Source organism: Arabidopsis thaliana, chromosome 2 (genome assembly GCF_000001735.4).
Source record: "Arabidopsis thaliana chromosome 2, partial sequence".
NCBI classification, from domain to species: Eukaryota; Viridiplantae; Streptophyta; class Magnoliopsida; order Brassicales; family Brassicaceae; genus Arabidopsis; species Arabidopsis thaliana.
Window position 1 is genome coordinate 7,752,166 of NC_003071.7, and position 26,119 is coordinate 7,778,284.

The following is a 26,119-nucleotide window of genomic DNA, read 5'->3' on the forward strand; positions in this document are numbered from 1 at the left end:
ATGATGTAGAATGTTAAAAGTAAAAAGATGGTGTTGAATACTTGAATTTATGAACCACTGTAAACCATTGTACATAGTGTAAGAGATAGAGCACTCCTTACTCCAGTTCACTGACTAGTATAAAAAAAGTTTTCTTCTGTTTTATTCTCACTTACACAATAGTAAAAATCACAATTATTTTAGTGAAATAAACATATAAGATCAGTAAACATTAGCGATATAAAAATTGTGATTTACAATCTTACGAGAATACAATAATTTTGTTAATCAAGCGGAAGAAGTTTTCTTATCTACTTGACATATTGTATCACCAAAATAATTGTGATTTACTATTCTTTTATATTTGACATATTGTATCACCGAAATAATTCAGATTTGTTTCATCGATAAATTAATAATCAGTTTGTATGTAATGTTTTTTTTTTATCTATCGTGGTGTCATACTATTCTTATCTATTTGACATATTGTATCACCAAAATCATTCGGACTTTGTATCATCTTTCTGAAATTTGTTCTGAATTCGACGATGGTTTAAACTAAACCACATGTGACATGTTAAATGGAAACAAAATTTCATCTTCCTTTCGTTAATCATATATCACAATGAATTAATTTTTATTATTGTGATACGTACTTGCATTATTATAATATTTTGAAAATATTAGACGGCTGATAAGTGATATTTTTGACATTTTCCAAAATATTTAAGAAATGTTAATTGATAAATTGTAAGAACAAACTGTAAGCTAAAAATAATTTATGAAAGTATGATATTTTTGTTCAGTGAAGTTTAGGCGTTGGGTCAATTTCTTTCTAATTGTATAACTAGTAAGATAATCCTACATAATCGGTGTGAAGGAGACAGTTTATGAAAACATATAAAATAGCAAAGAATTGATAAACATCTTAAAGCTCGATTAAGACTTGTTAAAAATCCCCACGAGAGGATCGGACAAGAAAATTAAAGTGAAGATGCGGTAAGCATATATATTAGTATCTCTTATATAAATGACAATTAAGATTTAAATTTAGAACGTATGAAAAATAATAAGAGGATAAGATTAAGTGGTACAAAGCACTTAGTAACCATTGGTGGTTTCGACACTTATAGGGCATTTGATTCGATCTCTTATCAATCTTGCATCACCTTTTCGGTTCTATACATGATTATTATTTTATATTTTTTCTTAAGTTTCTAACAAATTCTAGGAATAATAAGTTCTTTTAAATCAGATACCAGATACGTATCAAATGTATTGAAGATTTCTGAGTATGTAATGTTTCGCATTATAAATAATCTGACGTTATTTTAGATTTTGCTATTTCCATTTTTTGACAGCCTTATATCAAATTATATTAATGGTCTAATTAGGTACTAATCGACTATAAGTAATCATTTATGTATAACCTAAAACATCTAATTAACAACATTTGGGTCATTCTCGTCAAAAAAGAAAAAGACCTATATATAACCTATGTATAAGACCAATCACTAATTTGTGTTTTCTTAATTTGATAATAGATTCTAGAAATAGACCAGTGTCAACTCCTTTGGTTTATTGAATCAGATACGAATGTTTGAAAGATTTTCTGAATAAAGAATATAGTTTCAATTTTATTTTTAAATATTTGACGCTTTAGATTTATTCCTTATTTCCATTTTTGGACAGTTGTATATAAAATATTAAATTATCAATATTCAAATAAAATGTTAGGTACTAATCGACCGTACTCCAGCATCTAAAAAAACAAATTATTTTATAACCAAAAAGAATCTAGAATTGAAAAAAAAAAGCTCAGTAATTCTTTTTTTTTTTTTGAAGTGTTTCCAAAGAAAACCTCCAAATTCAATTAAAAAAAAAATTAAAAAAAAATGTAGAACGATGTGAACTCTAAACCATAAAAAAGAAAATCGTTTCTTGCTAAAAAAATAAACACTTAAAGCCCACGATTGGCCCAATGGGTTTCTATGTGTTTCAAAAGCCCACGAAAGCACCTCCCCTACAATAATAATATTCACAGTCGTAAGAAATTGGGGACAAAGGGTTTAAGAGTTATCGTCTCGAAGCTTAAGCTTGATCCTAAGATTCAACAATGGCGATAATGTCAGATCTTCCACGGGATTTGTTAGCAGAGATTCTCAGTAGGGTTCCATTGGCATCTTTAAGATCAGTGCGGTTCACTTGCAAAAAATGGAACGATTTATCCAAAGATCGGAGCTTTCTCAAGAAACAAATCGTCGAAGCAAAGAAGAAGCAATTGAAATCGAAGGAGTTTGAGGTGATCATGATGAGGAATTTTAGAGTTTATCTAACGAGCGTCGATCTCCACAACGATGTTAATCCATCTTTTACGCCTAAAGGTACACTTACTAGCTTTAGCGATGATGCAAATCAGCATCAAGTCGATAATGTGTCTAGTGTCTTTCACTGCGATGGTTTACTCTTATGCATCACCAAAGACCTCAACTTTAGGCTTGTGGTTTGGAACCCTTATTTTGGGCAAACAAGATGGATCCAACCCAGAAATTCTTACCACATAAAGGACATTTACGCTATTGGGTACGATGAGAATAAGAACCACAAAATCCTGAGATTGAAGGATCAGTATTACGATTATGATTCACATCCACGGGCACGGATTTGTGAGTTTGAACTCTACAGTTTTGAGTCTAATTCATGGAAGGTTGTTCTTGATGTTAGTCCTGACTGGTATATACACTCTTATCACCGTGGCTTGTCTGTAAAGGGGAATACTTACTGGTATGCAACAGAGAAGCATGGCTATGTTAATTTCTTGATCTGTTTTGATTTCACAACTGAGAAATTTGGACCGCGTTTGCCTCTGCCTTTTAACGCTACCGAGTCTTTTACTTATGATGATGTTGTTACTCTCTCTAGTGTTGGAGAAGAGCAGCTTGCGCTGTTGTTTCAGAGTGATGCTACATTGATGATGGAGATTTGGGTTACGAGCAAGGTTGACCCCACAGAGGTTTTGTGGAACAAATTGTTCTTAGCGGTTGATCATGATATGATAGAATTCGACTATGAGTTAAAGTTTGTGGCAGACGCTGGGAGTTTCTTCATTGACCAGAAGAAGAATGTTGTTGTGGTTTTTGATAAAGATATGAATGAGCATACCCATCGTGGCATGGCTTACATTGTTGGGAAGAACGGATACTTCAAAAGAGTGGATATTGGGGAAGAAGCATACACGAGTTGTTTCCCACTTGTCTGTTCTTATGTTCCAAGCTCAGTGCAAATCAGGCAGCTAACCTGATTACTTTCTTTTTCTGGCATCTTCGATTGTATAAATCTGACCACTGTTATCAGTTATCTGGAATCTCAGAGACATGGCCTCTCTACTACTATATGTAAACTCTCGTGTGGCTCTTCCAGACATTTCTTTTGAAACAGTCAAATGCATCTTCAACTTTTTATCTTTGGGATCTTTCTTTAGCATTGCTAGTTAGCTGGAAGGAGAGATTATGCATGATACAATCACTCACTCACTCTATTTGCACGTTAAAAAAACATGAAAACTAATTTCAAGGAATCTTGATTTGACCACTTACACATACAGCACATATTCCGAATCAAATCAGAGACATTACATGATTCTCATAGAGAAACATAAACACTTCACAACAACTACTAATCCACACCTCTTTTTAGTTTAACTTATTTATCAAAAGACAACAAGACGATACAAACAAACAGGACCAATGAGTCTGTTTTGCTTCATCAGGCAGCCTTACTAGGCTTTTTTTTGTGAAGCTGCAGATCTAATGGCGGTTTTTGCAAGCGTCGAAGGCTTGAGTACACTCTTCGGGTTAATAGCCTTTCTTATTTTGAAAGCAACCCAGGCTGTGCCAAGCGCATATCCTGCTGCATCGAGCCCTTCGTTTGTCGCCTCAGCCGCTTTACCACCATACCTATATTCATCAAACCAAAATTTACATCCTTCTCTTAAAACACTTTCCATATCCAAATAACCAGGAGTTTCAATTCCAAATACTCGATTTTACTTACTTGTGATCAACGAGTTCGGTTGTAACAGTGGAAGAGGTTGACATTACATTCCTCCCAGCTACTTCAACAGCGTCACAGACCTTATCTATCAAAACAGGAATCAACAGTTTCAATGATCATGATTACCTAAAGATAGCCGCATGAAGTCGAGTTAAGTATATTGTAGACTTACTGAATCCGTCAAGAGATGCAAGGATGACTTCTCCAGGAAGAAGGCTGAAGAATTTCTTTCCTACTTTGGTGTTTGCCACTGAACTTGTGAAGAATCCAGAAACTTTAAGGACTCCAGACAGTATGCTGTTTGCTACACTCTCTGTCATTTTGGTCATCCTCTTCACTCTGCATAGGCAACAACACAATTAGACACCAATACACGTAACTATATGTCATTTTGCTAGAGACGATGAACACATATCGTCTCAGCTCTCAAATTACACTCTTCAGGACACACCAGAACAAATCAAGATCATCAATCAAAACTTATGTCTCACAAAAAGGATTATCAAAGACGTTCACACAAGTTTCTGTCCAGACAATTTCCTAAAATATAAACCATATTCCACCAATTTACTGCAAACATTCCATGACACAGCTATAACAAACACAAAGATTTCACCTTTCGAGAAACATCACAAACCTCTAAATCAAAATCAAAATCAAATTCATTCATACCTTCTGATTCTTTTCAAGGTGTCAGGGTGAACTTCACTCTCCTTCTCAGCCTTTGACAACCTCCTTTTCATGAAACCATTTCCCCAAATAAGCCTATCCATAGTCACATCTCCACACCAAAGAATCCCTTTTATCAAATGTCCTGAGCCAGTTGCAATCAGCTTCGCCGCCTTCCCGCTATAATCCTCCACATTCGGAGCCAAAGTAGTCCAATAAGCAGAACATTGCCTCTCCACAATCTCTTTCCTTTCCCCAGTAAGCTCCACCGGAGACGTCTCTCTCGCCACCGTCACATCCAAAACCTTTTCACCTGCTTCCTTCGCTTCCTCTGACACCTCCTGCACAGAGAAACTACTATAATCCTCCAAGATCTTCTCAAGCTCCACCAGTAAATGCTCTTGACCTTTAGAAGCAATTGTAAGTCCGTAGTTCAACATCTCGTTAGTGTTTTTCCCTCCATCTCCGTCTTCTTCGTCGCTTGAATCATGTGAGATCTCTTTGGTAGGACGAAGCGTGAAGAAGTAATGAGACTCATCGACCTTGACAGAGTTCTCATCCTTAGTCAACGGCCATTGAATCTCATCGGAGACACTAGCGAGAACAGCGACAACATTCTCTCCTTGAACAATACGGATGATCTCAAGATCACCGCAAGCGAGCTCGACGCTGTAAGATTTGTCGATTAAATGAAGAATCGCGCCGGAGATTTTCAAAATTACTTCCTCCGTCGCAGCGGGAGGAGCTGAAACCGGAATAGAACTCGTCTCTGGTTGTTCAGGGAAGAGATTACGAGCGAGATCATTCATATCGAGAGAAGGATAGAGATTGTTAGTAGAAGATGATGAGCTAGGGTTTATAGGAGCTTCGGGATTGGATGTGTCAACAGTAGGGTAAAGAGAAGAAGTTTGCTTGTCGCCGGAGGATTCCATTTTCGCCGGCGATTTCAAATCGGAGAAGATCAATGAAGAATGATTGACTTGGTTTGGTTCTGAATTGATTAAAGATATTTATATTTGAAGAAGAAGAAGGAAAGGGACCAAGTTAAGTATCTCTGTATCTGTCAGATTTGGGAAGACGTGGATGTTACGCGTAAATGACGCGTGTAAAACGGTATAAACCGGTTCGGTTATAACTCACCTTGTCGACATCTTTCCCGCGCTGTTACACGGTTAATTGTTCTCATGTCGGTCGGTCGCTTTTTTCGTCTCGGAAATTGCATTAAACTCAAAAAAAGAGTGTACTTAAAGATAATTTATTATGCAGTTGCGTATCACTAAAACTTTATATTATTTAACTGAAATAAAGAAATGATAGTTTCTTTTGTTTGTTTTTGAGTAAAAAAAAAAAGAAGGTAGTAACGTTTTTTCTTTTCTGATAAAAGGTACTAATTATTTACTCTACATAACATGCTATTACATTTGTAAAACAGTATTTAGTTTGAACTATTAACATGTCATTGCTTAACTTATAACTTAAATTGTTTTGCATACAATAATTAACGATTAAAAAAAAAAAAAACGATTTTAGATTTAGTTAACAAAATAAATTTTAAACATGCTTATATTTGGATAATCTTAATCAGCAATATAACCACCAAACATGTTTGATGTTTCTAAGTTCTAGCAGTCTTGAAGTTCTCTTTACATGATAAAAAAAAGAAAAGACAAAATCCCATTAATTCTCATTAAAAAACTTAGATTGGTTCAAGGAAAAAACATTAAGACCAATATCCTCTGTTTTTATTAAGGTTTTAAAAAACACACACACAAAACTAGTAACGAACATTAAAGAGTTTCTCTGATAACATGCCCTTTCTCAACTTCATCAAACAGTTCTGTATTAATAGCTCTCAAATTCCAGAAATCACCAGACAGTATCTAACTAACAATAAAGACTCCCCTGCCTCTAAAAGGTTTTAAAGTTTGGTTGATAGACAAATCAGTTACAGACTTACAGATTTAGATTGCCACGTTAAAATGTCGTTTTGGTTTAGAGACAAGTCTTTATATGTTATGGGCATATCCTTCTCCACCAAAGAACACACAAAGAGAAACAACATGAGTAATCATCAAACTGTGCGTGAGATACTTCTTCTCTTATATCTCACTGTGTTAGCTCAATTATATGAAAATTTATCATATATGCTTTTTAATCATCTTTAATATGACTCTAACAAAGCAGGTATTGAAGCAACTGGAGCCATAGTGTGAACTTAAAGACAAAGTGGTTCTTGTGACAGGAGCTTCCTCTGGTATAGGAAGAGAGGTATGTCTTGATCTAGCCAAAGCTGGCTGTAAGATTATCGCAGCAGCTCGTCGTGTCGATCGTCTCAAATCTCTCTGCTCTGAAATAAATCGCTTCGAATATTCAGCTGGAATTCAAGCTGAAGCTCTTGAGCTAGACGTTTCATCAGACGCAGCCACCGTTCAAAAAGCGGTTAAGAAAGCTTGGGAAATCTTCGGAAAGATCGATGCGTTGATCAACAATGCGGGATTTAGAGGCAATGTCAAGTCGAGTTTGGATTTGTCAGAAGACGAGTGGGACAAAGTCTTCAAGACCAACTTAACCGGAACCTGGTTAGTCTCCAAATACGTATGCATTTTAATGCGCGATGCTAAACGTGGTGGTGGCTCGGTGATAAACATTTCATCAGTATCCTGGCTCCACCGCGGTCAGGTGCCTGGTGGAGTCGCATACGCTTGTTCTAAAGGCGGTGTTGACACCATGACAAGGATGATGGCACTTGAGTTAGGTGTTTACAAGATCAGAGTGAATTCGATCGCACCAGGGCTTTTAAAGTCAGAGATCACACAAGGTCTTATGCAAAAAGAGTGGCTCAAGACCGTTATCGAGAGGACAGTCCCATTAAAGGTACAACAGACAGTGGATCCGGGGCTTACTTCTCTCCTACGCTACCTCGTTCACGACTCGTCTAAATATATCTCCGGGAATACATACATTGTCGATGCTGGAGCTTCATTGGTCGGTCTGCCCATTTTTTCATCTCTCTAAACCTTGAACTTTATACTTTATGTGTTATTGCAAATTTGCAATAATATGATTACATTTACACATTCTTAACATATATTTAAAGCAAAAATTTACATTAACATGCTTGTATTTGAAGAATTTGAATCAAAGCTCATCATACTTGAGTTCCTTGTGTTCCACTTTAACTGGGAATCTCTTGTTGACCCAAGCAATGTAACCACCGTCCATGTTTCTTACAGTCTTGAAGCCCTATCACATGATTAAACAATCGCATTATATCTCACCAATAAACTCATAGATTAAAGAAGAAAACAGGGTTTTCAAATCTTGAATCTTTTGGTACTTACGGAAGAAACAAGAAATTTGGTAGCATGTAATGATCTAACTCCAGATTTACATCCCTACAAAACAAGATCATAACAACAGTTTCTAGATTCAGATCCAGTGAACATAAAAAAAAAAAAGATCTAGTGAATTGAAATATACTTTCACATGATCAGGACAAGACTATGTTATTACCAGGATGAGATGATCGGTTTGGTTACAGAGAGATGAAACATGTTTCAAGAAATTAGGGTTAATCTCTTGACCTTGTGGAGTATATAACCAGTAAGGAACATTGAAGACATTTTCTGAATCAACATGGCCTTTCTTGAACTCTTCAACAGTTCTGTGTTTAACAGCTCTTAAAATTTCAGAAATCACCAGACAGTAATATCGAACAACAATAAAGGCATGACTGAATCTGAAAGGTTTTAAGATTAACCTGACATCAAGAAACGTGTAGCCAGAATCAAGAAGTTTCTGAGCTTGGTTTACATCGATGGTAATGACTTTTGGTTCTGACATTGATGTAGTTGTGCGAGGAAGATGATTAAAAACAATGAAAAGAAGAAGAAAGGATCTAAGAACGTGTAAAGAATCCATTTTGTTGCTGAATTAGTTTTCTAGAGTCTCTGAACAAGAATCAGTATATATATATATACTAGTATATATATATATATACTAGTAGACTAGTAGTAGCCAAATTTATTCGTATTAATCCGCCGTTGGATTTGAGCACTCTGTTTTCATTTTGGCGGCAGTGGTGTATACGTGGCGTATCCGCCGTCGGATTCGCTTACCCTGTTGTATTTTATTTTTTTCATTGTTTTGTTTAAACTTTAGGTTTTTACGCTGATTGAACTCAAATGCCGATTGTTTTGCTTGTAATGCGAAAACTAATTTAATATTATATCAATGTATAATTAATTAGCTAAGGTACATTTAGCTGATATTTAAATTCTAAATACTTTTAAATAGTAATCTATACACTTTGTTAATAAACTACTTTTAGTAGTTTTTATTTTAAATTAAATTTTAATCTTACACATTTCATTTTTACTATATAATTTAGCTATTTATTTTATCGTAAAAATCTAAAATTGAGTTTTAAATTTTTTTTCTATTGAAAATATTTGAACTTCTAAATAGTAATCCACACACTTTGTTTTTGTAGTGATATTGTGTCACTTATTGTAGTTTGAGGCTTTCAGCTCTTGTTTTTTTTTGTGTGTTATATAATCTTTATTATTTTTGACAATACTATTATATAAAATCTTTTAAAATCTATTACTCCCTCTGTTTTTAATTATATATAGTTTAAATTTTTTTTATTTTTTTCAATATAAGTGTTGTTTTTATTTTTCTATGCAAATATTAAATGTATTTAACAGTTTTTAACCAATTATATTTTAGATTGTCGGAAAAAAAAGAAACCAATTATATTTTAGATCATATTTTTTTATTGGTTGCATTAGTTATAATTAATAATATTTTATAGAAAAAAAATAAATTAAATGAAATTTGTATGTTTTTTTAATTTGTGTACAAAAACCTTAAATTACAAATATTTAGAAACAGAGGGAGTATGATATTAACTAGTCAATGTTTACTTCAGCCCAAAAAAAACTCGTTTTCTTGAGTCGCAACAAAATCAATCACATAAATTAATTGGAAAATCTGTTTAACAATTTTAGTTTGAAAAAACAGAATGAACAAAAAGACAAAAGAAAAAGAAAAAAAAAAGGTCGGTGCCGTATTGAATATCACCAAAGTCCACTCCACACCCAAGAAACCGCAACAGCCAAAACGACCAATGATAACGCAACTGAGATTCTACTTGACGCGTCAGAGACGCTAACTGCTTCCGGTTGCAGAGGCGGAGACACACTCTTCTCAAAGTCTTCACTAATTCAAAACACAACAACAACAACAAAAATATATAAAACAGTTAACAAAACTTCCAAAATATGAATTTTGAATAATCTAAGATTCATTAAAATTACCAAAAAACACTAAAATTAACATTTTTCGAATATTACTTTCCTTATTTAGTAAATTCAGTAGCAAAAATATTACCTTGAAGGAGAAGGACAGAAAGTGATGACGTAATCAGCACCGGAGCAAGTAAAAGTGCTTGTGCCGTCGTCATAAGCGTAACTATAAGCCGTCGGACAAGTTTTCTTAAAGAAAACAGAGTACTCACTCGGCTGACACGTGTCCGGCGTTCCAAACGCGCCGTTACAACAAAACTCCGGCGTTCCAAACGCCTCACAAGCGCTCTTGCACGCCACAGCACCCGTTCCAGCCGCTTCAACCGTTACTTTCAGCTGCTCCGGACATAAGCCGTTGAGATCCGCCGCGCAACCCGTTGCGTTACACTTACCGACTCCGATAGCTCCGCCGTAAGGAACGATCGTCATTGGGATGTTGTAACCATCGACGAGGCTAACGTCGTAGAAATCTAGATTTTCGGCGCCGTTGAGTGTGAATTCGGCTAGTGTAGCTGGAGGGATTGCTCCTGCGCCAGAGCATTCGATTTGGGATGAGCCGCAGTCGCCGGTGACGCAAGTGAATATTCCGGTGATTTCGTTTTGGTTGCAGAGCGTGCGTCCCCATATGCGGCCGGACCAAGCGGCGGGTATGGAGATGAGTCGTGACTCAAAGGAGTTGAGGGAGAAACCAGTGGTGGGTAATGGAGCGGTGCCGGCGCCGGAGAGAAGTCCCGGCCAGACGGTGTAGTTACACTGGTTAACGATGGTGAACGTGGTGGAGGAACCACCATTGATGAAAAACATAATCGCTAAGAGAAAGCAAGAGACTTTAGCCAAATCCATTGTTACCGTTTGATGTTGTATGATTCAGGAGAAGTTAGGGATCGTGTTTATATAAGAGAATCGGGGATTTGTGTTATGGAAAGTTTCATAATATCAATTTTCCCTATATGAGTTTTGCCATTACAGAATCCGATACATGTTCACTCATCATTTCCTTTATTTCAATATTCTCATTAATACTTGTGAAATGGAAATTACGAATCAAGCTAGTATACTTGTTATCCTTTTCGAAAATTATACATTTTTTTTTTATAACTATTTGTTGAGGATCTCTTCCTAAATTCAAAACTAGAAATTTAGATAAAGGTTAGAGGAGGAAAAAGCTCTCTTTTGTTTGTTAAGGAAAAAGTTATTTAGTTTAAAGACTTTGATAGGAAAGAGACATGTATGGTGTTGTGTAGTAAGTTAATTGTACTGGAATTGGTGGGATTTTGTATTAACGGAAATAAAGGAGGTGTTGGACATTAGAAGCTTGTCTTTGTATATGTTAAGAAAGATCAAGTCACTTCCAATAACAGAACACGTGGGATCCAAATGTTTATATCCGAAAGATTCAGCTAATCACAAGTGTAATTAGGTTAAAAAAAACTAACGGGATTAACTTCATCATCTTCTTAAAACATCACGGTAAGTAGAGAAAAAGAAACCACGAACTGACGAACAGGCATAGGCACTACAAGATCACGCACACCATGTCTCTCCTCTGTTCAGGAGATTCTCCTAAAACAAGATCTAAGTAATCTAAAATATCAAAAGATTATTCTTAAGCTAATATCTCTGTTTCATCAAGAACAAGAAAAACAGCAATGCAGAGTATAAGTAAACCAGTTACAGGAAAATCTTTAAGCTCTCCAACAAAGAGGAACCAAGAAAGACTTGTGACTCATCTCTTTGTATTTACAAGTTAGTAAAAAAAAGTCTCAAATCTTGGTATATAACAGAAGTGACCATAACAGATTGAATTTTCAAGTCATACAATCACACTCATTGCAAGGAAAGACAAGAAACTGTAAATAAGCAAGCACACATATCATTCAAGATCTCAAACTTATGGCATCAACAAAAGCAGTGAACAGGTTGCATAAACCAGTCAAAAGAGTAATATAGAGAGATCAAAAACTCCCAAAACAACCATTCTTAAACATCCTAAACGACTTTAGCAATCACATTATAGTCACCAAAAAGGAGCATTAGGTAGATTTTAATAGAAAACAAAAGAGGTTTATGAACATTACTCTTCTTCTTTGCATCTTTTTGTTAAGCAACCGAAGTACATTCCCTCGCAAAGTGACCTTCCTTGCCGCAGATGAAGCACTTGTTACTGCCACCGCCACCTCCGCTGCTTCCACTTCCTCTCCGATCACAGTCACGAGCCAAATGGCCAGTTCCTCCACATTCGTAACAAGCACGACCACCACCACCACCACCAGAAGGTATCTTGCTGGTGCAAACTTTCGCAATGTGGCCAACTCCGCCACAGGTATAACAAGTGCTTCCACCACCTCCAACGTTTCCACCGCCGTTTTGCCTACAATCCCTAGCGAAATGTCCCACACCACCACACATGTAGCATCCATCACCGCCAGATCCACGACCACCACCTCCTCCGTATCTGTTTCCACCAGAACCACCACGACAATCCTTTGCCAAATGACCAACCTCACCGCAACTGTAACACGGACGACCACCTCCTCCTCCTCCGCCGCTGTTTCCACCACCGCTTTGCCTACAATCCCTAGCGAAGTGTCCCACATCACCACACATGTAACATTCACCTTCGCCGCCAGATCTACGACCACCACCACCTCCAAAGCTTTTCCCACCACTTCCACCGTCACAATCCTTAGCCATATGACCAACCTCACCGCAATTAAAACAATTACCTCCGGATCCACGGGAGCTGTTTTCCTTCTTATTAAGTGAACCGCCGCCGGGAGCAGTAACTTCAATGGCCTTAGTCTTTCCGTCGCTTCCAAGCGCGATTTCGTATTCAACCGATTCACCAAGAGTCAAGCTACGGAATCCATCGGAGACAATTGAGGATTGATGAACAAAAAGCTCTTCGCCGCCATCATCGGGAGTAATGAAACCGTAGCCTTTTCCATCGCTAAACCAACTAACTTTTCCGATAGATCTCGCCGCCGATTGATCTTCCATCGCCATTAGATCAGAGAAAAAGGTTAACAAAAACTCGAAGCACTTTGTTCGTACAAAGAGAGGAAATGGGTAAAATGAAAACCCTAAATTGCTACTTGCTAGATCTATTAACCCCAAATTGACCTTAAATTCGCCACGTCAGCTCCTTCTCTATCGGCGGCAGTTACCACGTGTGCATTTTGGATCAGGCCCATGGTTCACATAATGAAATGGGCCTATTTATGTAAGAGTTTCAAAAGAACTAAGCAAAATTGATAAGGTTTGATTTCACACTAACTTTAAAAAAAATGCTTGAGATGTTTTATCATCTCTTAACCATCCCCAAACTCTGGGAATTGGATGAAAATGCAGTCTATAATTATCACTTTTTGCAAAAAGAAAGGGATATTCATAGTAAATCTAAAGTAAATATGACATGATTTAGATTATTATGTTATACTTCTACTAGAAGAGAAAGTGTTTCACACTTTTGGTTGTTTTATCTAAACAATATATTATATTTTGATATTATATCTATTTTTATGCAACTTATTTTGCATCCAAATTTTCAATATCCCAGCTCACTTTTTTAATTCAATGAACCAATACATGGATGATATTATCCGAAGTTCAATTGTGAAGAAAAAAATGATTCGATCATATTTTCTTCTAGAAGCAAGAAAAAAAGAACATCCCAATTACTTAAACTAATTATTGGATATCTATCGTCTATTATATATATATATATATTATATATTTTGATAATGTATGGTGTCGAACATCAACAATCTTCTGCTTCCCATTGTTTATGGACAGCATAGCTTTTGTCATGACAATGCTATACTTAAGAAAATGACAAGAGTTCCTTTTTTTATTTATTTTTCTTTTAATGACAATAGTGAATTTATAATTACTTTTTTTTTGTTCACATTTAAAATAGTTATATATATGTGAAAAGAATATGAGTTTTTTTTTGTAAATATTATGAAAGATTCGTGAGATGCAAATGTTCCAGAACATGGCATGTTGAAACAAGAGTGACACATGGATTATGATGACGAGAAGAAAAGAACCTTGTCTGTCGTATTTGCTTAGCTATTTTGGTGGCCCTGGTGAAGGCAATTTAAATTGACTATAATTATTATCATCATAAACGTCATGTTAGTATAACTCTGAAATTCTGAGCAAGAAATTTGACCCAATGTTAACTCTTTGAAATACCGTTATTTATATAACTTTTACCCAAAAAAATTAGAATCATAAAATTAACCCATGCATGCATACCTAGTTGATTGCACAACGTTCAAACTAAAAATGTTTATAACGCCCATAGAAAAAACTCTCAGTAACCCTCCACATACACATATCACATACATCGGAATTCACGATATGCGATTGTAACGTCTCTAAAAATTACTCTTTTCACAGTCGCGTGACAGGAAAAAATTCACTGCCACCAAGGCAAACAACGTTATCGAACTTTCGATAGACTAAGACCATGAATGGTAACATAGACCACACCCAAAACCGCACCGCAACAGTATTAAAATCTTTACATATATATGTATTTATGTATTTTTGTTACTATTTGACATAGATCTTCTTTTCTTTTATTGTCGATGTCGGCTGATTGTGCGACTAGAAAAAAAACACTCCCAGCTTTTTAAATTAGGTGACTACAACATAATACAACTAAAATTTTCTAAGAATGCTATATGATTTCAGTATGTAAATCTTACCTGTAACAAAAAAAATCTGTTTCTCCAAGGCTACATACTATTGATTGCTAAGTTGGAACACTTTAAGTTATACATAAATTTTTATTTTCTTTATTAGATGGTAAATACTAAATACAGACTACTTACTACTTATGGATACAAAGGCTAAAAACGCGACAGATCCTACGTGGCACGATAAACCGTGTTGATCCTACGTGGCACAACCACCCAGAATCTCTGGGTTTGCTCTAATTACAACCAATTCAATGGTTTTGGACCAACTCGACACATCGAGTCAACTCGCTACCAGCACTGATCGGTTTCCCAATTCCGTCCACCGTAACTGCCGTATCCAGCCGTTAACGGCCGGCTCCGAAGAAGAGTCCTCCGATCATAAACGGCGCGTTTCTCGGGATCCGAAAGCGTGCAATACGCTGCGTGGATCTTCATGAAATCGTCCGCCGACGAGTTATCCCGACTATTTCTCGCTACATCGGGATGACAGATCCTGGCTAGTCGCCGGTAAGCTGATTTGATCTCTTGACTCGTCGAGCCGACGGGAATTTCAAGGATCTCGTAGAGAGACGCGGTTGCTGAAAATCGCTGCGGGATTTGGCGTAATCTCGGTAGATCTTCGGCGCAGGTGTAGGACGCGGTGGTTGTAGAAAGCGACGGCGAGATCCGGGAAATGCGTGACGGTGGTGAAGTAGAAGAGAACGACGGAGAAGAAGAAGAAGAAGAAGAGAGAAATGGAGTAGCGAAGAAGGTTGGGGAAGAAGAAAGCATCGTGAAACGACGGCGTTTTTGTTTGTCTTTTGGTTTAAGTTCCGATTTGGGTTTTGTGATGCAGTGTGATTTGAGATGAGAAATTAGAAAGGTTTATTTATAGGGGAAGAAGTGATTAGTACGTATAACGTTTAGTTAGCTTTTAAATAATTGAAGATTAGGCAGATTAATGTATCTTGTCCGGTTAAGCAAAATCGAACCGGGTTGGGTCAGTGTGTTTTCGGATCTTGAGAAAGCTGAGTCAGACTAAAAGGCTTATCCACAGTTGTAAATAATGGGAGAAGTGAGATAAGATTCAACGAACGAACGAACTTGAGAGTGGCAATGAAGTTATTATTGTCATCTACCAAATTTTTCTATTTTTGGTATCATATAACAAAACTTGATAACATTATTATTCACATTGTTATTATTTGTTTTCTTGTTTTGGTACTCATGAAACTTAAAACATTCGATTAAATGTTATCCCTAAGCGAATATCCGGAAGAAATCGGTAAATATAGTTGTATTACTGATCTACTTTGTTTCAATCGGATAGTTACTTATTAACTAAAGTTGTAACTATTATTAACTAATATGAAATATCACCCATACTGTTGGAAAGATCAATAAAAATATGAAAAGTTAAAAGGACAACGATGTTTCATATTTTGATACCAAAAAGATACATTCATTTTCCATTCGGTATCTTTTTAACCATTCAGTGTAATTTAAAGATACATAAAATGTAAACAGACACTATAGAATCATGATACAATATGTATGAAATATATGGACTAAATAAATATATGGACTTCTTTTTTTCTTTTGTGTCTTCTGAGATTTTTATTGTTAAAGGTTGTTTATTGTTACAACAAGAGGCCTTGCATAATTAGCTTTTAGAAGTTTAGTGTTACAAATAATTACACTAACCACCAAACAATTAGTCTGATTAGTAATCAAAAGGGAGAAGGATCCCCTCAACCATCAACTAAAATATATGGACTTTACAATTTAGGGACATCGGTCTAAAATCTATATATAAATTTGTTTCATATCGTGTTAAATAATGAAAACCAGATATTTTATTTAAAACTTTAATTTTCTAGCGCTATATATACATATATTTAAATTTATATATTCTTATTATATTTATCTTATTCTTTTCTATGCATTTTAGAGATATATTATTAAGTATAGGTTTATGTTTACATATGTATATACTAATATACATTATAGAACATACAAATATCTCATAGCAAAAAAAATCTAAACAAATATCTAAACTTTGTAACATTAATTAGTGTGTTTTTAGTTTTTTTTTTTTTAAGACGGAAAATGTAGTTTACTATCATTTGGCTATCTCTCTTTTGATAGTCCACTTAAACCTAACTTGATCATTCAAACTTCTAAACACCAAAAAAAGTACATACAAACATGGTTTAGGCCTTTACGTGTACCATCTCTCTCAAGTCTCACCCTAATACCTAAAAGCACTCTTTCCACACTATAATAAAACAAGCCAAATGCAATGCACTTTTCTATTGATAATTCTAATTTCTTCGTTTCTTTTGTTAAATGTATAATTGTAATGCACTTTTCTATTAATAATTAAAATTTCTAAACACCAAAAATAGTATATAAACGTGGTTGTGTGTGCTATCTCCTCTTATCCTAACTTCCTATTATATAAAACGCGCTATTTAGTCTTGTCACAACTATTTAATACAAGCCTAATGCAATGCGTTTTTCTATTGATAGATAATAACGAATTTCTTCATTTCCACGTCATAATAATCAGAATCTTACTAGTATTTAAGTCTACATCTAGCTACAAATGACTACAAAACAAAATTTTAACAAACTTTTTATTTGAAACACTATTAACTTTTTTTTCTTCTATTCATAACTTACATATGAATAGACCTATAAGACTATAATGAACATCCATATAACATATTCATAACACATGTCAGTTAAATCAATCATAATTCACAAACCTGTGGTTACACACTCTGATTGATCATAGGTATACACAATACAAAAACTCATCAACTACATTGTGCTAATTGACTATACGAATATCGATTTCTTTTGCCGTTGCTTATGAAAGTTTATAGAAATATGTTACAACAACACATTACTACACTTGAATCCCCATTTTTCTTTCTATATAAGGGATCAAAACTTGTCCAGACTTTGTAGATTTGATTCTCTTTATCCCTCTCCAAAATATTGTAGAATTTCTTAGACCTTGCGAGAAATAAGATAACCAGGAGGGCTTCTAACATTTCTTGATTTGATACTTGCAGTTCTCAAAAGTCTACGAAACTCTTGGAGACTGATTTTACCATCATTGTCAATGTCTGCTTCTTCAAGAAGTGGCTCAATGGACCCTTTCAAGCCAGTATGCTGCAAAAACAAAAACATATAAAACAGAACTCATTAGTAATGTCACATTAATTGATTAAAAAGCATATAATAGTGTATACCATTCGAAGTTCCTCTGCTGTTATAAATCCATCTCCATCTATGTCGAATTTTTCAAATGCTGCTCTTGATCTCTGTTGCCACTTCTCGGAATCGTGTTCCTCTAATTGGTTTACGTGTAGCGCAGCGGCGACAAACTCGCCAAAGTCCACGAATCCATCTGTGTTGCTATCAATCTGCATAAATGCAACACAATTAAGAGAATTTAGATTGAGTAGTATCATCATCATTAGTATTAACCTAAATTTACATGCATACCGCTTGAAGAATCTCGGCAACTCTTGCATCCTTAAGCTTCCAAGGATGATCTTTCGCTAGAGCCTATATATATAACAAGAACTGATGTCAGGCTTAGTATTTCCTGATCAATTTTGCTAGTGATTGAGGTATAGTTTTGTCTTCATTTTTACCTGCCTCATCTCTTCAAGGCTAATGACACCATTCTTGTCAACATCAATCGCATCAAACTGGTCTCGAAGATCAGCCAACTCTTCCTCATCAAGTGTCGTTGCAAGAGCCTAGACCAAAAAGCATAACTCATTTAATAAAAACAAACACATCAAGAAACTCAAATGAAACACAAATCTCTCTTCTTGATTACCCTTAAAGCGAATTGCTTAAGGCGGCTAAATTTCACAAACTGACGCATGTTGTTCAGAACAGATATGTCTATGGGAATCTCAGATGCATCTCCTCCTTCTCTAACCCATGGATGTGCTGCAACCAAGAAAATCCACAATCCTTACAGAAAGATCAGAAAAGATAAGAACAAAATGATTTAAAATGGTGTCAAAACGCTTACATAGTGCTTGTGCAGCTGTTAATCGCGCTCTCGGGTCTTTTACTAACAACTTCTTGACAAAATCTTTGGCGCTGTTGCTAATGGTTGGCCACGGTTTTCTTCTGAAATCAGGTTTGTTCTTCAAAACCTATGTTTATAAACACATCTTCATGATTAGAGATTTACGATTACTGATGAATTTTTACTTCAGGGAAACTACACAAACCTCCTTGAAGATACCGTCTTCAGTCTTATCCCAGAATGGTCGTCTCCCGCAGAGAAGAATGTAACTGATTACACCAATACTCCACACATCTGATTCAGGTCCCGACCTACGTTTTAACACTTCAGGTGCTACATAGTATGCACTCCCAACAATATCATGAAACTTTTTGCCTACATTGTTACATAATGGTTAGATCAAAGAAGTGATATGTCAAGAAAAACTTTAAATCACTTTGCTACTAACCTGGCTTTATGAAGTCAGATAAACCGAAATCAGTAGCTTTTAGAGGCGAATCTTCTTCGGTTGATTTGAACAGAAAATTCTGTTTGAGAAGATGATTAGTAAAAAACAATACTTGTGAATAAAACCAACTATACACATTCAGAAACATGATGATGGAGTAATTAAGCTACCTCTGGTTTCATATCTCGGTGAACCAAACCGCGTAAATGACACTCAGCCGCAACTTTCAGCATTTGTCTCACCACCACGGCCGCGTCTCTCTCGCTATAACGGCTATCCTTCCTGGAAACAAGCAACAACAATAGCTTAATTACTCAAAAAGTAATAAGACTCTAAAATTTTAGTAACACACATGTAAACGTATTACTAAAGTTACCTGGCTAAAATACGATCAAGTAATTCACCACCCTCGCATAACCTAGAGAACAATATATCATCAATGGAAAAACTAATTAGCAACAGAGAAGTTTTCGCCCTTTGCCTTTCTTGCATTACAAGAAAAGAAAAACACACGACCTAAAAGGCTTTTTACTTACTCCATAACTATATAAACAGAGTTCTTGTCCTCGAAGGCATTATAAAACCGAACCACATTTTCATGACCAGTTAAAGCTTGTAATATCTTCACCTCTCTCTTTACATCTTCCACAGCTATCGGAATTGTCATCTACCCAACAAAAATCAAATCAAGAAACGCAAGAATCCGAATATATTTTAAATATATAAAATAATCTTTGTGCTCCAAAATCTGAAGAATCTTAAATAAAATAAAACTCAATGATTAGAAAAAGACAGCAAAAATGATTGATTCATCATCATACCTTGGCCTTATCGATCTTCTTGACGGCGACACGATCACCGGTTTTTTTATCGGTAGCGACATATGTATAACCAAATTGACCATGTCCAAGCAATTTTCCAATGGTGTAACGGTGATCAAAATCTTTAGCGTACCCAAAATCTACACGCTTACCGTAGGGGATCGTTTCTCCATGTCTCCTACCGTTATTGCTTATAACTTTCTCTCTCACTTTCCCGTGCGGTGGCGTATGCCGCGTCGGCGTTTTCTTAGCCGTTGCATTGCGTCGCGGTTGCGTTCTATGATCCTTTTGGATCGTAACGGCCATGAAGGAACATGGAGATCGCGGTGGTCTGGATTTAACAACCGTGAGAGGAGGATGTGGGTGGGGATTCCGGCTACTGCGGTTGTGGCCGGAGGATTTGGCGGCGGAGGAGAAACAGAGACCCATGAGTTTTTTTGTGGGATTTCGGTTTCTTAGACCCTACGCAATGAGGATGTTTTCTTAGGGGATTTGTGAGGCATTAATGAATAGGAAATGAGGTTGCCATCGAAACAGCATTGCCAGAGGGAGGGAGAGAGAGAGATATGGAGAAGGAGAAGCTTCGATATGCGTTGTGTCAAGAAATAGACTTTTCTCGGGTGAAACTTTTTTTTTTTTTTCCATTTTGCAAAATAAATTTTCTTTTTGGGTGTAGGAAATTAAAGAATTTCAGGTTATAAAGTATTTGAATAAAATTATATATATTGTGCTTAGATGAGAAATTTTAAAACTGATTAATGAAAAAGTGGATCATCCAAATATCCAAGTAAATGTAACAAGCAGATTATTTGATAACAATATGTTTTTTTAATATTTTTGTTGAGCAGATTATTTGATAACAATATGTTTTTTTAATATTTTTGTTGGTTAACGATTGTTGAAGTTGATATCTATGAATGGTGTACCGGAACAAAATAGTAGTGATGCGACTACATATCGTCATATAGTTGGTACATGTGAGTATGCAATACATATTACATTTAGTTTGTATAATTGGCTATATATTTCTAATTTTGACATGTGTGGCCAAAATATTATATTAGATCAAATAGAGGAGATCAATTTTATCAGGTTTTCAGCTCTAGAATTTGTAAAGACAAATTCAATATATTCAAGATGTGTAGAGAGTATAGAAAGTGATTCATGAGTTTGTACAAGAGAGAGATCAAAGTTGCTAGTTGTCATCATTATAAGCGTCTTTCAATGCAATGCAAGCTGCTTATAAGAAGCTTCTGCACGAGCTTCCTCCAACTTTGCTGAGAGCTCTTTCATGAAAGGTGTGCTTATTCCATGGCTGATCCGCAGAATGTCAAATGCCTTAATCAATGAACTCACCGCCTCTTTGGTTTCCCCCAGCAACCTGCAACATCACAATTATACCTTTTTTATCCGCAGAATATGATAGTAACCGACACCATGTTATTGCACTCAGACTCAGATTCACGTAGAAAGTTAAAATATGAATGATAATTTTTTACAGGTAAACGAATGTTTCTTTCCACAGAGATTCTAACTTAGGGATATCTTGAAGGCTTATTAGCCAAGTTCCGCCTAACACTAGCCAATCTCTACGTGTTCCCACTTCCCTGACTGAAAAAGTCACAGTAGAATAAGAGTCTCCAACACTGAGAACATGTAGCTTTGATAGTTGAGGGAAAACACTTATTATTTGGTCTTAAGGATTTTGACCGGAGAATTAAATAGTCGTGATATAGAGCATTAATCTGTCTTCAAATTCTAGTTCAGTTTCCGCAGCTCAAAATCTATCAAAATATAAACTAGAGAAAGCAAAGAAGCTTTGATACCATTCGAGTTTTCCTTGGGTATAGAACTGCAGTCCAATCAAAGGATGGGTTGCCGGATATACTCCTGCAATTTTATAAACAAGGTAAGCACAAGTAATAACCACCAAAAGAATTTGAATGATTTTATAATTATTATGTAGATGTTTCTGTTTAAGGTATAATTAGCAGCCATTAGTGCCAGTACAGTTAGCTCTGATACTGCAGGCAATAAGTTCCTACGGTAATTATAAGTAAATGTATCTATACAAAACTCTTAAGAGCTTCGTACTTATGTTCAAGATATAAATCCCACACCTAGATCTATATACTAGAAGGTATCCTAAAGAAAAGAAAAATATTGATCGAACATGCGTCAAGGAGCGAGCAACGTAATAATCAAGATGAAGTAAACATACTTTGGTAAACAGGGACTATTAGTCTGCAGTAATTCAAAGCTTCTCTCCAGATTTCTACGTCCATTAGCATCTGCAAAAGAATGTGTAACGGCAAGCTTTGAGAAACCATATCTGTCTCGTCTTCAAAACTCTGTAAAACTTCCAAAAGTCCTAAAGATACGTACCTTGAGAAGTTTTTCACGGGTTCTCATTAAAGGGATGGAGAAAGAATGGTAAAGCTTAACTTGTAGTTTCTCAATTGTCTTATATAGTTCAATAGCGGCTTGTTTATCTGAAAATGATCAAAGATTTTCTTAGACAACTTGCAACACAGCTCAATTTAACGAAGATCAGTTAATCTTGTTCAGACATGTAAATGCAGGTATTGAGGAAGCAAAGGCAACAGATACCTTCTGCGGAAGGAGATGTAGGAGCCTTCTCTGAAACTGTTTTGAGATCACTTGCTAACTTTTTAACCTCTTCCTTGCTCCTAAGAAGCAAGCATTTCTGGCAAACGAAGCCTTTTTCTTCTGCAAAAGTAAACAAATGAGGACTGGAGGGATCAAGAAATGTTCTTGGATACAAACTACCTAAGTTAAATCTTAACATACCAGGATCACGGAGTAAGAAACCGGTGCATTTCTCATTGGCACACCGATAGCCTTCCAATATTGCACTTTCTTCAATATCATGAGGTTTTCCCTTAAGTATCAAAAAATGATGGTACAGGTTGTAAACAAAATATAGAATTAACTCCATTCGTTGATAAGTGGGAGAATTAGCGACTGCTTACAAAGTTACTGCAACGGGCACACTGACAGTGGAAGAGGTATTGTTCTTTCAGAGACTTCTGCCGAGTCAGAGTGCTTCCAGCGGTTTCAATATAACTGATAGTTATCTGACCAAAGACAAAAGGATCTAACAGCTATATGTCCGTGTGCTACTAGCAATTACGAAAGACGAGAGACGAAACAAAGCAAAAACTACCTCTGAATCCTTTGATATGTTATCCATCGCCCGAACAACAGCCATCTGCTCCTCAAACACTAAAACCGCATTGGGAGAGCAGCTACAGAGCAAAAGATTTAGGCAGGAAACAAAGTGATTAAAGAACACAAAGAAAAAGCATTTACCTGTGATTAATGATGGAAACCAATGGAAACAATCCAATCCCTTGAGGTCTCAATTCGCTATCACAAATGCTATGAGCATTGCATGAGAACTGTGTTCAGTAGAAATGAAAGTGGCTTAAGTAATTATCCCTAAACAACATTCCAATAAAGACGAATACAAAAAATCCCGGGACCACATCACCAACCTTTGAAAAGTTCTCGGCGATCTCTCTTAGGTCAACACTAGGAAATTGAAGAATCAAGTTCACAAGATTAGCCATCTGTGCATACAACAACATCTGCTTTTCATCAATCTCAGACATGTCTAACATATAAAGGTTAAAGAATACACATTTCTAGCGGTAAAGAGATCATCAATTTCACAAAGCTATAAGGCACACATAGAGAGGATACGGGACACCAAAGCCTCCACCAAACTATAATTGTCTGTCGTCGTAATTGGCAGGACCTGGACAAGATAAAGCACATTAAGAATTTAGCATTCATAGACTGCTATCAATATGACACAAATAACCAATGAATCAGCCTTCTTCTCCATATTTAGCAGCCAAAAACAAAATATGGATGTATCTAGACTTCTACATAGCTGATGATAACCTTTTCATTTTGCAAATTCCTCTTGATGTAAAGTCTAACCATCAGACGTATTGTAGGAGTAACAAACTTCCGTTTCTCCTTCTCAAGTCTAGTGAGAGCTTTGCATTCATCGCGATGTAACTTCCACTCTGACTTCTGAAAGGAATCACAACAAACAACAAATCTTAGAATATGAATCAATCATCAACTGAATTTCTCCAGAGAGGACTCATATCAGATATACCTGGCAAGAGCTCCCACAGTACCAAACCACTTGACAAGCAGAACATTTCTTAAGGTTATTGGTCTTGAAACATCCGTCACATCTTGATTCCGAGGATGTATTATTCGGAACACATATATATGGCTTTTGGCTTAGAATCACTTCTCCTGGAAGAAAACACAGGAATCAGAATAAGTCTCAGACGAACAAAACCCTAAACCCCAGCGAGAGAGAAACGAACGAACCTGGACGAAAATCTCTGGCAGTGAATAGAGAGCGGCCTTTCTGTGGGAGATTCGAAACGCCTAAGCAGCGATCTTGCAGAAATCTCTGCAAATCCGCCATTAGTGAAGCTTCCATTGGAACTTACGCGAGGTTTCGAGAACAACGGTAACTTTGAATTTGAGTCCCAAATCAAATCTCAAGTTTACAACAAATTAGGGTCGGTTTTGGTCAGCCTCGCTTTTAAACCCGGACCGCGAGTTCTTCTTTTTTTTCCCAGGTTTTGACGGAAATTTGATTATTTACATTTGCATCCCCTTTTCTTATTTTCCACAATTTGACGGAAGTTTGATTAGTTACATTTAGATCCATTTTCTAATTTTATAAATTCTGGTTGTTAATTTTTCAGTTTCGTTGGTCACTGAAAACAACTGATTGCATTTTGGAGTAATCAATTTAAAGTTTGAAAAGTTCAAAAGTATACTTTATAACACAGAAAAAGTTCAATAGTAAAAATAAACTCTCTGTTCTCTTTCATAGTAGGTGAAATAAAGATCTCGCGTCGCCGTTAATCAATCGCCGTCCCAGATTTCTTTTGGGCTCAAGGACTTCTCTCTCAGCTGTTTTCATCTGAGCGGAGCTTCTACCGGAGATATTAACTTTTTCGGTCCGGTTAAAACAAACTTTTACAAAGTGCTCTGTTTTTGTTCTGTCATCTGCTTGCTGAAGTTTTCATGGATAAAGACTTGGATAAAGCTATTCAAAACATGTCTCTTGAAGATAATCAACCTCTGATTCTCTCAAATCTTCCGCAGTTTTCCTCTATTGAACGCAATAGCTGTAGTATTCTGGGAAGATTCTTAAATCCAGAAAATCAACGGATGTCTAACTGGATTTTAGACATGCCTCGTATTTGGCGTTTATCTAATCGTGTTAGAGGTGTGGCTCTTTCGAAAGAGCGGTTTCAATTTTTCTTTAAATATGAGGAAGACTTAGAAGAAATCTTGAAGACTGGAGTGTGGACACAAGATGATTGGGCAGTTGTTATGCAAAAATGGATAGAGAAACCACCTGATGACTATCTGAGGTTTCTCCCAATTTGGGTTAGAATCAGAAATATTCCCGTTAACTATTATACTGAAGACACGATTAAGGAGATTGCGGGATGTTTAGGGAAAGTGATGCAGGTTGTCATGGATCCTGAAAAATCACAGGTTCAAGATTATGTTCGAGTTCAGTTCTATTTTCTGTAGCCAATCCTCTTCGTAACAATAAAGAGGTTCAACTTCCTTCAGGTGAACTTGTTCTCATTTCTTTTGATTATGAGAGGATTAGGAAAAGGTGTTTCCACTGTCAACGATTAACTCATGATAAAAACAAATGTTCTATGAAGATTTCTGAACCTATAAATCTTCATGTCAAGAGATCTTCACCCGAAGGTAACTCGTTAGAACGTCTTTCAAAGTTTCAAGTTCCTTTACCTTCTGAAGTATCAGACTCGAAACTAATAAGCGAGGCTATGATAACAACGGATATACCAGTCTCTGGTTTTGCTTCTACTCTTCGAGATGATAAGGTTTTTGAAGACCTTGCTGATTTAGAAGTTTTAACTGGTTTCACAACAGGCTATGGTGAGGCTAGTACCTCGACTGCAGGTTTTCAACATCATTTAATGCAAGAGTTCTCTTCTTCTGCTTCAAGGAAAGGCAAATCACAGAGAAAATGGTCAATG

The 26,119-nt window shown here is 36.1% G+C and overlaps 10 protein-coding genes across 13 annotated transcripts; 3 read left to right on the forward strand and 7 right to left on the reverse strand.

The window, feature by feature from the left end:
- Nucleotides 1-1,882: 1,882 nt before the first annotated feature.
- AT2G17830 (F-box and associated interaction domains-containing protein) lies at nucleotides 1,883-3,439 on the forward strand. Its single transcript, NM_127336.3, has one exon. It carries the CDS (start codon nucleotides 2,096-2,098, stop codon nucleotides 3,278-3,280), a length of 1,185 nt encoding a protein of 394 aa, NP_179373.2. The 5' UTR covers nucleotides 1,883-2,095; the 3' UTR covers nucleotides 3,281-3,439.
- Nucleotides 3,440-5,764, reverse strand: ERD7 (Senescence/dehydration-associated protein-like protein). Of its 2 annotated transcripts, NM_127337.3 has the most exons (4): nucleotides 4,705-5,764; nucleotides 4,205-4,371; nucleotides 4,033-4,117; nucleotides 3,440-3,935 (listed from the first exon to the last, which is right to left on the reverse strand). In NM_127337.3, the coding sequence occupies exons 1-4, from the start codon at nucleotides 5,631-5,633 to the stop codon at nucleotides 3,758-3,760; spliced, it is 1,359 nt and encodes a 452-aa protein (NP_179374.1). In that variant the 5' UTR covers nucleotides 5,634-5,764; the 3' UTR covers nucleotides 3,440-3,757. The 2 variants fall into 2 exon arrangements, with proteins under 2 accessions (NP_179374.1, NP_001323840.1); NM_001335562.1 differs by having other exon boundaries at nucleotides 3,440-4,117; nucleotides 4,705-5,710.
- A 916-nt stretch (nucleotides 5,765-6,680) lies between these two features.
- Nucleotides 6,681-7,716, forward strand: AT2G17845 (NAD(P)-binding Rossmann-fold superfamily protein; the record flags this gene model as incomplete). Its single annotated transcript, NM_127338.1, has 2 exons — nucleotides 6,681-6,812; nucleotides 6,910-7,716. The coding sequence occupies 2 exons, from the start codon at nucleotides 6,681-6,683 to the stop codon at nucleotides 7,714-7,716; spliced, it is 939 nt and encodes a 312-aa protein (NP_565425.1).
- A 123-nt stretch (nucleotides 7,717-7,839) lies between these two features.
- Nucleotides 7,840-8,674, reverse strand: AT2G17850 (Rhodanese/Cell cycle control phosphatase superfamily protein; the record flags this gene model as incomplete). Of its 3 annotated transcripts, NM_127339.3 has the most annotated exons (4): nucleotides 8,462-8,674; nucleotides 8,215-8,365; nucleotides 8,043-8,096; nucleotides 7,840-7,944 (listed from the first exon to the last, which is right to left on the reverse strand). In NM_127339.3, the coding sequence occupies exons 1-4, from the start codon at nucleotides 8,620-8,622 to the stop codon at nucleotides 7,840-7,842; spliced, it is 471 nt and encodes a 156-aa protein (NP_565426.2). In that variant the 5' UTR covers nucleotides 8,623-8,674. The 3 variants fall into 3 exon arrangements, with proteins under 3 accessions (NP_565426.2, NP_001324889.1, NP_001324888.1); NM_001335563.1 differs by having other exon boundaries at nucleotides 7,840-8,096; NM_001335564.1 differs by having other exon boundaries at nucleotides 8,215-8,674.
- Nucleotides 8,675-9,775: 1,101 nt separating this feature from the next.
- Nucleotides 9,776-10,853, reverse strand: AT2G17860 (Pathogenesis-related thaumatin superfamily protein; the record flags this gene model as incomplete). Its single annotated transcript, NM_001335565.1, has 2 exons — nucleotides 9,776-9,919; nucleotides 10,096-10,853. The coding sequence occupies 2 exons, from the start codon at nucleotides 10,851-10,853 to the stop codon at nucleotides 9,913-9,915; spliced, it is 765 nt and encodes a 254-aa protein (NP_001318242.1). The 3' UTR covers nucleotides 9,776-9,912.
- Nucleotides 10,854-11,362: 509 nt separating this feature from the next.
- On the reverse strand, nucleotides 11,363-13,111 carry CSP3 (cold shock domain protein 3). The gene has a single exon (NM_127341.4). The coding sequence runs from the start codon at nucleotides 13,014-13,016 to the stop codon at nucleotides 12,111-12,113; it is 906 nt and encodes a 301-aa protein (NP_565427.1). The 5' UTR covers nucleotides 13,017-13,111; the 3' UTR covers nucleotides 11,363-12,110.
- A 1,488-nt stretch (nucleotides 13,112-14,599) lies between these two features.
- Nucleotides 14,600-15,875, reverse strand: AT2G17880 (Chaperone DnaJ-domain superfamily protein). Its single transcript, NM_127342.4, has one exon. It carries the CDS (start codon nucleotides 15,491-15,493, stop codon nucleotides 15,011-15,013), a length of 483 nt encoding a protein of 160 aa, NP_179378.1. The 5' UTR covers nucleotides 15,494-15,875; the 3' UTR covers nucleotides 14,600-15,010.
- A 1,480-nt stretch (nucleotides 15,876-17,355) lies between these two features.
- CPK16 (calcium-dependent protein kinase 16) lies at nucleotides 17,356-20,617 on the reverse strand. Its single transcript, NM_127343.2, has 12 exons — nucleotides 20,034-20,617; nucleotides 19,749-19,879; nucleotides 19,589-19,630; nucleotides 19,383-19,494; nucleotides 19,213-19,291; nucleotides 18,970-19,139; nucleotides 18,765-18,891; nucleotides 18,564-18,679; nucleotides 18,373-18,480; nucleotides 18,221-18,283; nucleotides 17,965-18,138; nucleotides 17,356-17,884 (listed from the first exon to the last, which is right to left on the reverse strand). The coding sequence occupies exons 1-12, from the start codon at nucleotides 20,460-20,462 to the stop codon at nucleotides 17,720-17,722; spliced, it is 1,716 nt and encodes a 571-aa protein (NP_179379.1). The 5' UTR covers nucleotides 20,463-20,617; the 3' UTR covers nucleotides 17,356-17,719.
- A 437-nt stretch (nucleotides 20,618-21,054) lies between these two features.
- On the reverse strand, nucleotides 21,055-24,660 carry SDG37 (SET domain group 37). The gene is made up of 14 exons (NM_179638.2): nucleotides 24,411-24,660; nucleotides 24,187-24,332; nucleotides 23,964-24,098; nucleotides 23,760-23,814; nucleotides 23,552-23,670; nucleotides 23,367-23,455; nucleotides 23,221-23,302; nucleotides 23,027-23,131; nucleotides 22,845-22,935; nucleotides 22,644-22,763; nucleotides 22,419-22,525; nucleotides 22,255-22,324; nucleotides 21,860-21,923; nucleotides 21,055-21,414 (listed from the first exon to the last, which is right to left on the reverse strand). Exons 1-14 carry the CDS (start codon nucleotides 24,523-24,525, stop codon nucleotides 21,255-21,257), a joined length of 1,458 nt encoding a protein of 485 aa, NP_849969.2. The 5' UTR covers nucleotides 24,526-24,660; the 3' UTR covers nucleotides 21,055-21,254.
- Nucleotides 24,661-25,113: 453 nt separating this feature from the next.
- On the forward strand, nucleotides 25,114-25,640 carry AT2G17905 (Ta11-like non-LTR retrotransposon; the record flags this gene model as incomplete). Its single annotated transcript, NM_001335566.1, has 1 exon — nucleotides 25,114-25,640. Exon 1 carries the CDS (start codon nucleotides 25,122-25,124, stop codon nucleotides 25,638-25,640), a length of 519 nt encoding a protein of 172 aa, NP_001324660.1. The 5' UTR covers nucleotides 25,114-25,121.
- Between the last annotated feature and the right edge of the window lie 479 nt (nucleotides 25,641-26,119).

Coding starts and splice junctions, on each gene's coding strand:
- AT2G17830 (NM_127336.3), top strand. CDS start 2,096: ATGGCGATAATGTCAGATCTTCCACGGGATTTGTTAGCAGAGATTCTC.
- ERD7 (NM_127337.3), bottom strand. CDS start 5,633: ATGGAATCCTCCGGCGACAAGCAAACTTCTTCTCTTTACCCTACTGTT. Junction 4,372..4,704: donor ACCTTGAAAAGAATCAGAAG/GTATGAATGAAT, acceptor TTGCCTATGCAG/AGTGAAGAGGATGACCAAAA. Junction 3,936..4,032: donor ACCGAACTCGTTGATCACAA/GTAAGTAAAATC, acceptor TGATGAATATAG/GTATGGTGGTAAAGCGGCTG.
- CSP3 (NM_127341.4), bottom strand. CDS start 13,016: ATGGCGATGGAAGATCAATCGGCGGCGAGATCTATCGGAAAAGTTAGT.
- AT2G17880 (NM_127342.4), bottom strand. CDS start 15,493: ATGCTTTCTTCTTCCCCAACCTTCTTCGCTACTCCATTTCTCTCTTCT.
- CPK16 (NM_127343.2), bottom strand. CDS start 20,462: ATGGGTCTCTGTTTCTCCTCCGCCGCCAAATCCTCCGGCCACAACCGC. Junction 19,292..19,382: donor ACCGAGATATGAAACCAGAG/GTAGCTTAATTA, acceptor CTTCTCAAACAG/AATTTTCTGTTCAAATCAAC. Junction 18,284..18,372: donor GCCTTGAAGAGATGAGGCAG/GTAAAAATGAAG, acceptor TTATATATATAG/GCTCTAGCGAAAGATCATCC.
- SDG37 (NM_179638.2), bottom strand. CDS start 24,525: ATGGAAGCTTCACTAATGGCGGATTTGCAGAGATTTCTGCAAGATCGC. Junction 24,099..24,186: donor ACTGTGGGAGCTCTTGCCAG/GTATATCTGATA, acceptor GATTCCTTTCAG/AAGTCAGAGTGGAAGTTACA. Junction 23,671..23,759: donor GGTGGAGGCTTTGGTGTCCC/GTATCCTCTCTA, acceptor TTTATATGTTAG/ACATGTCTGAGATTGATGAA.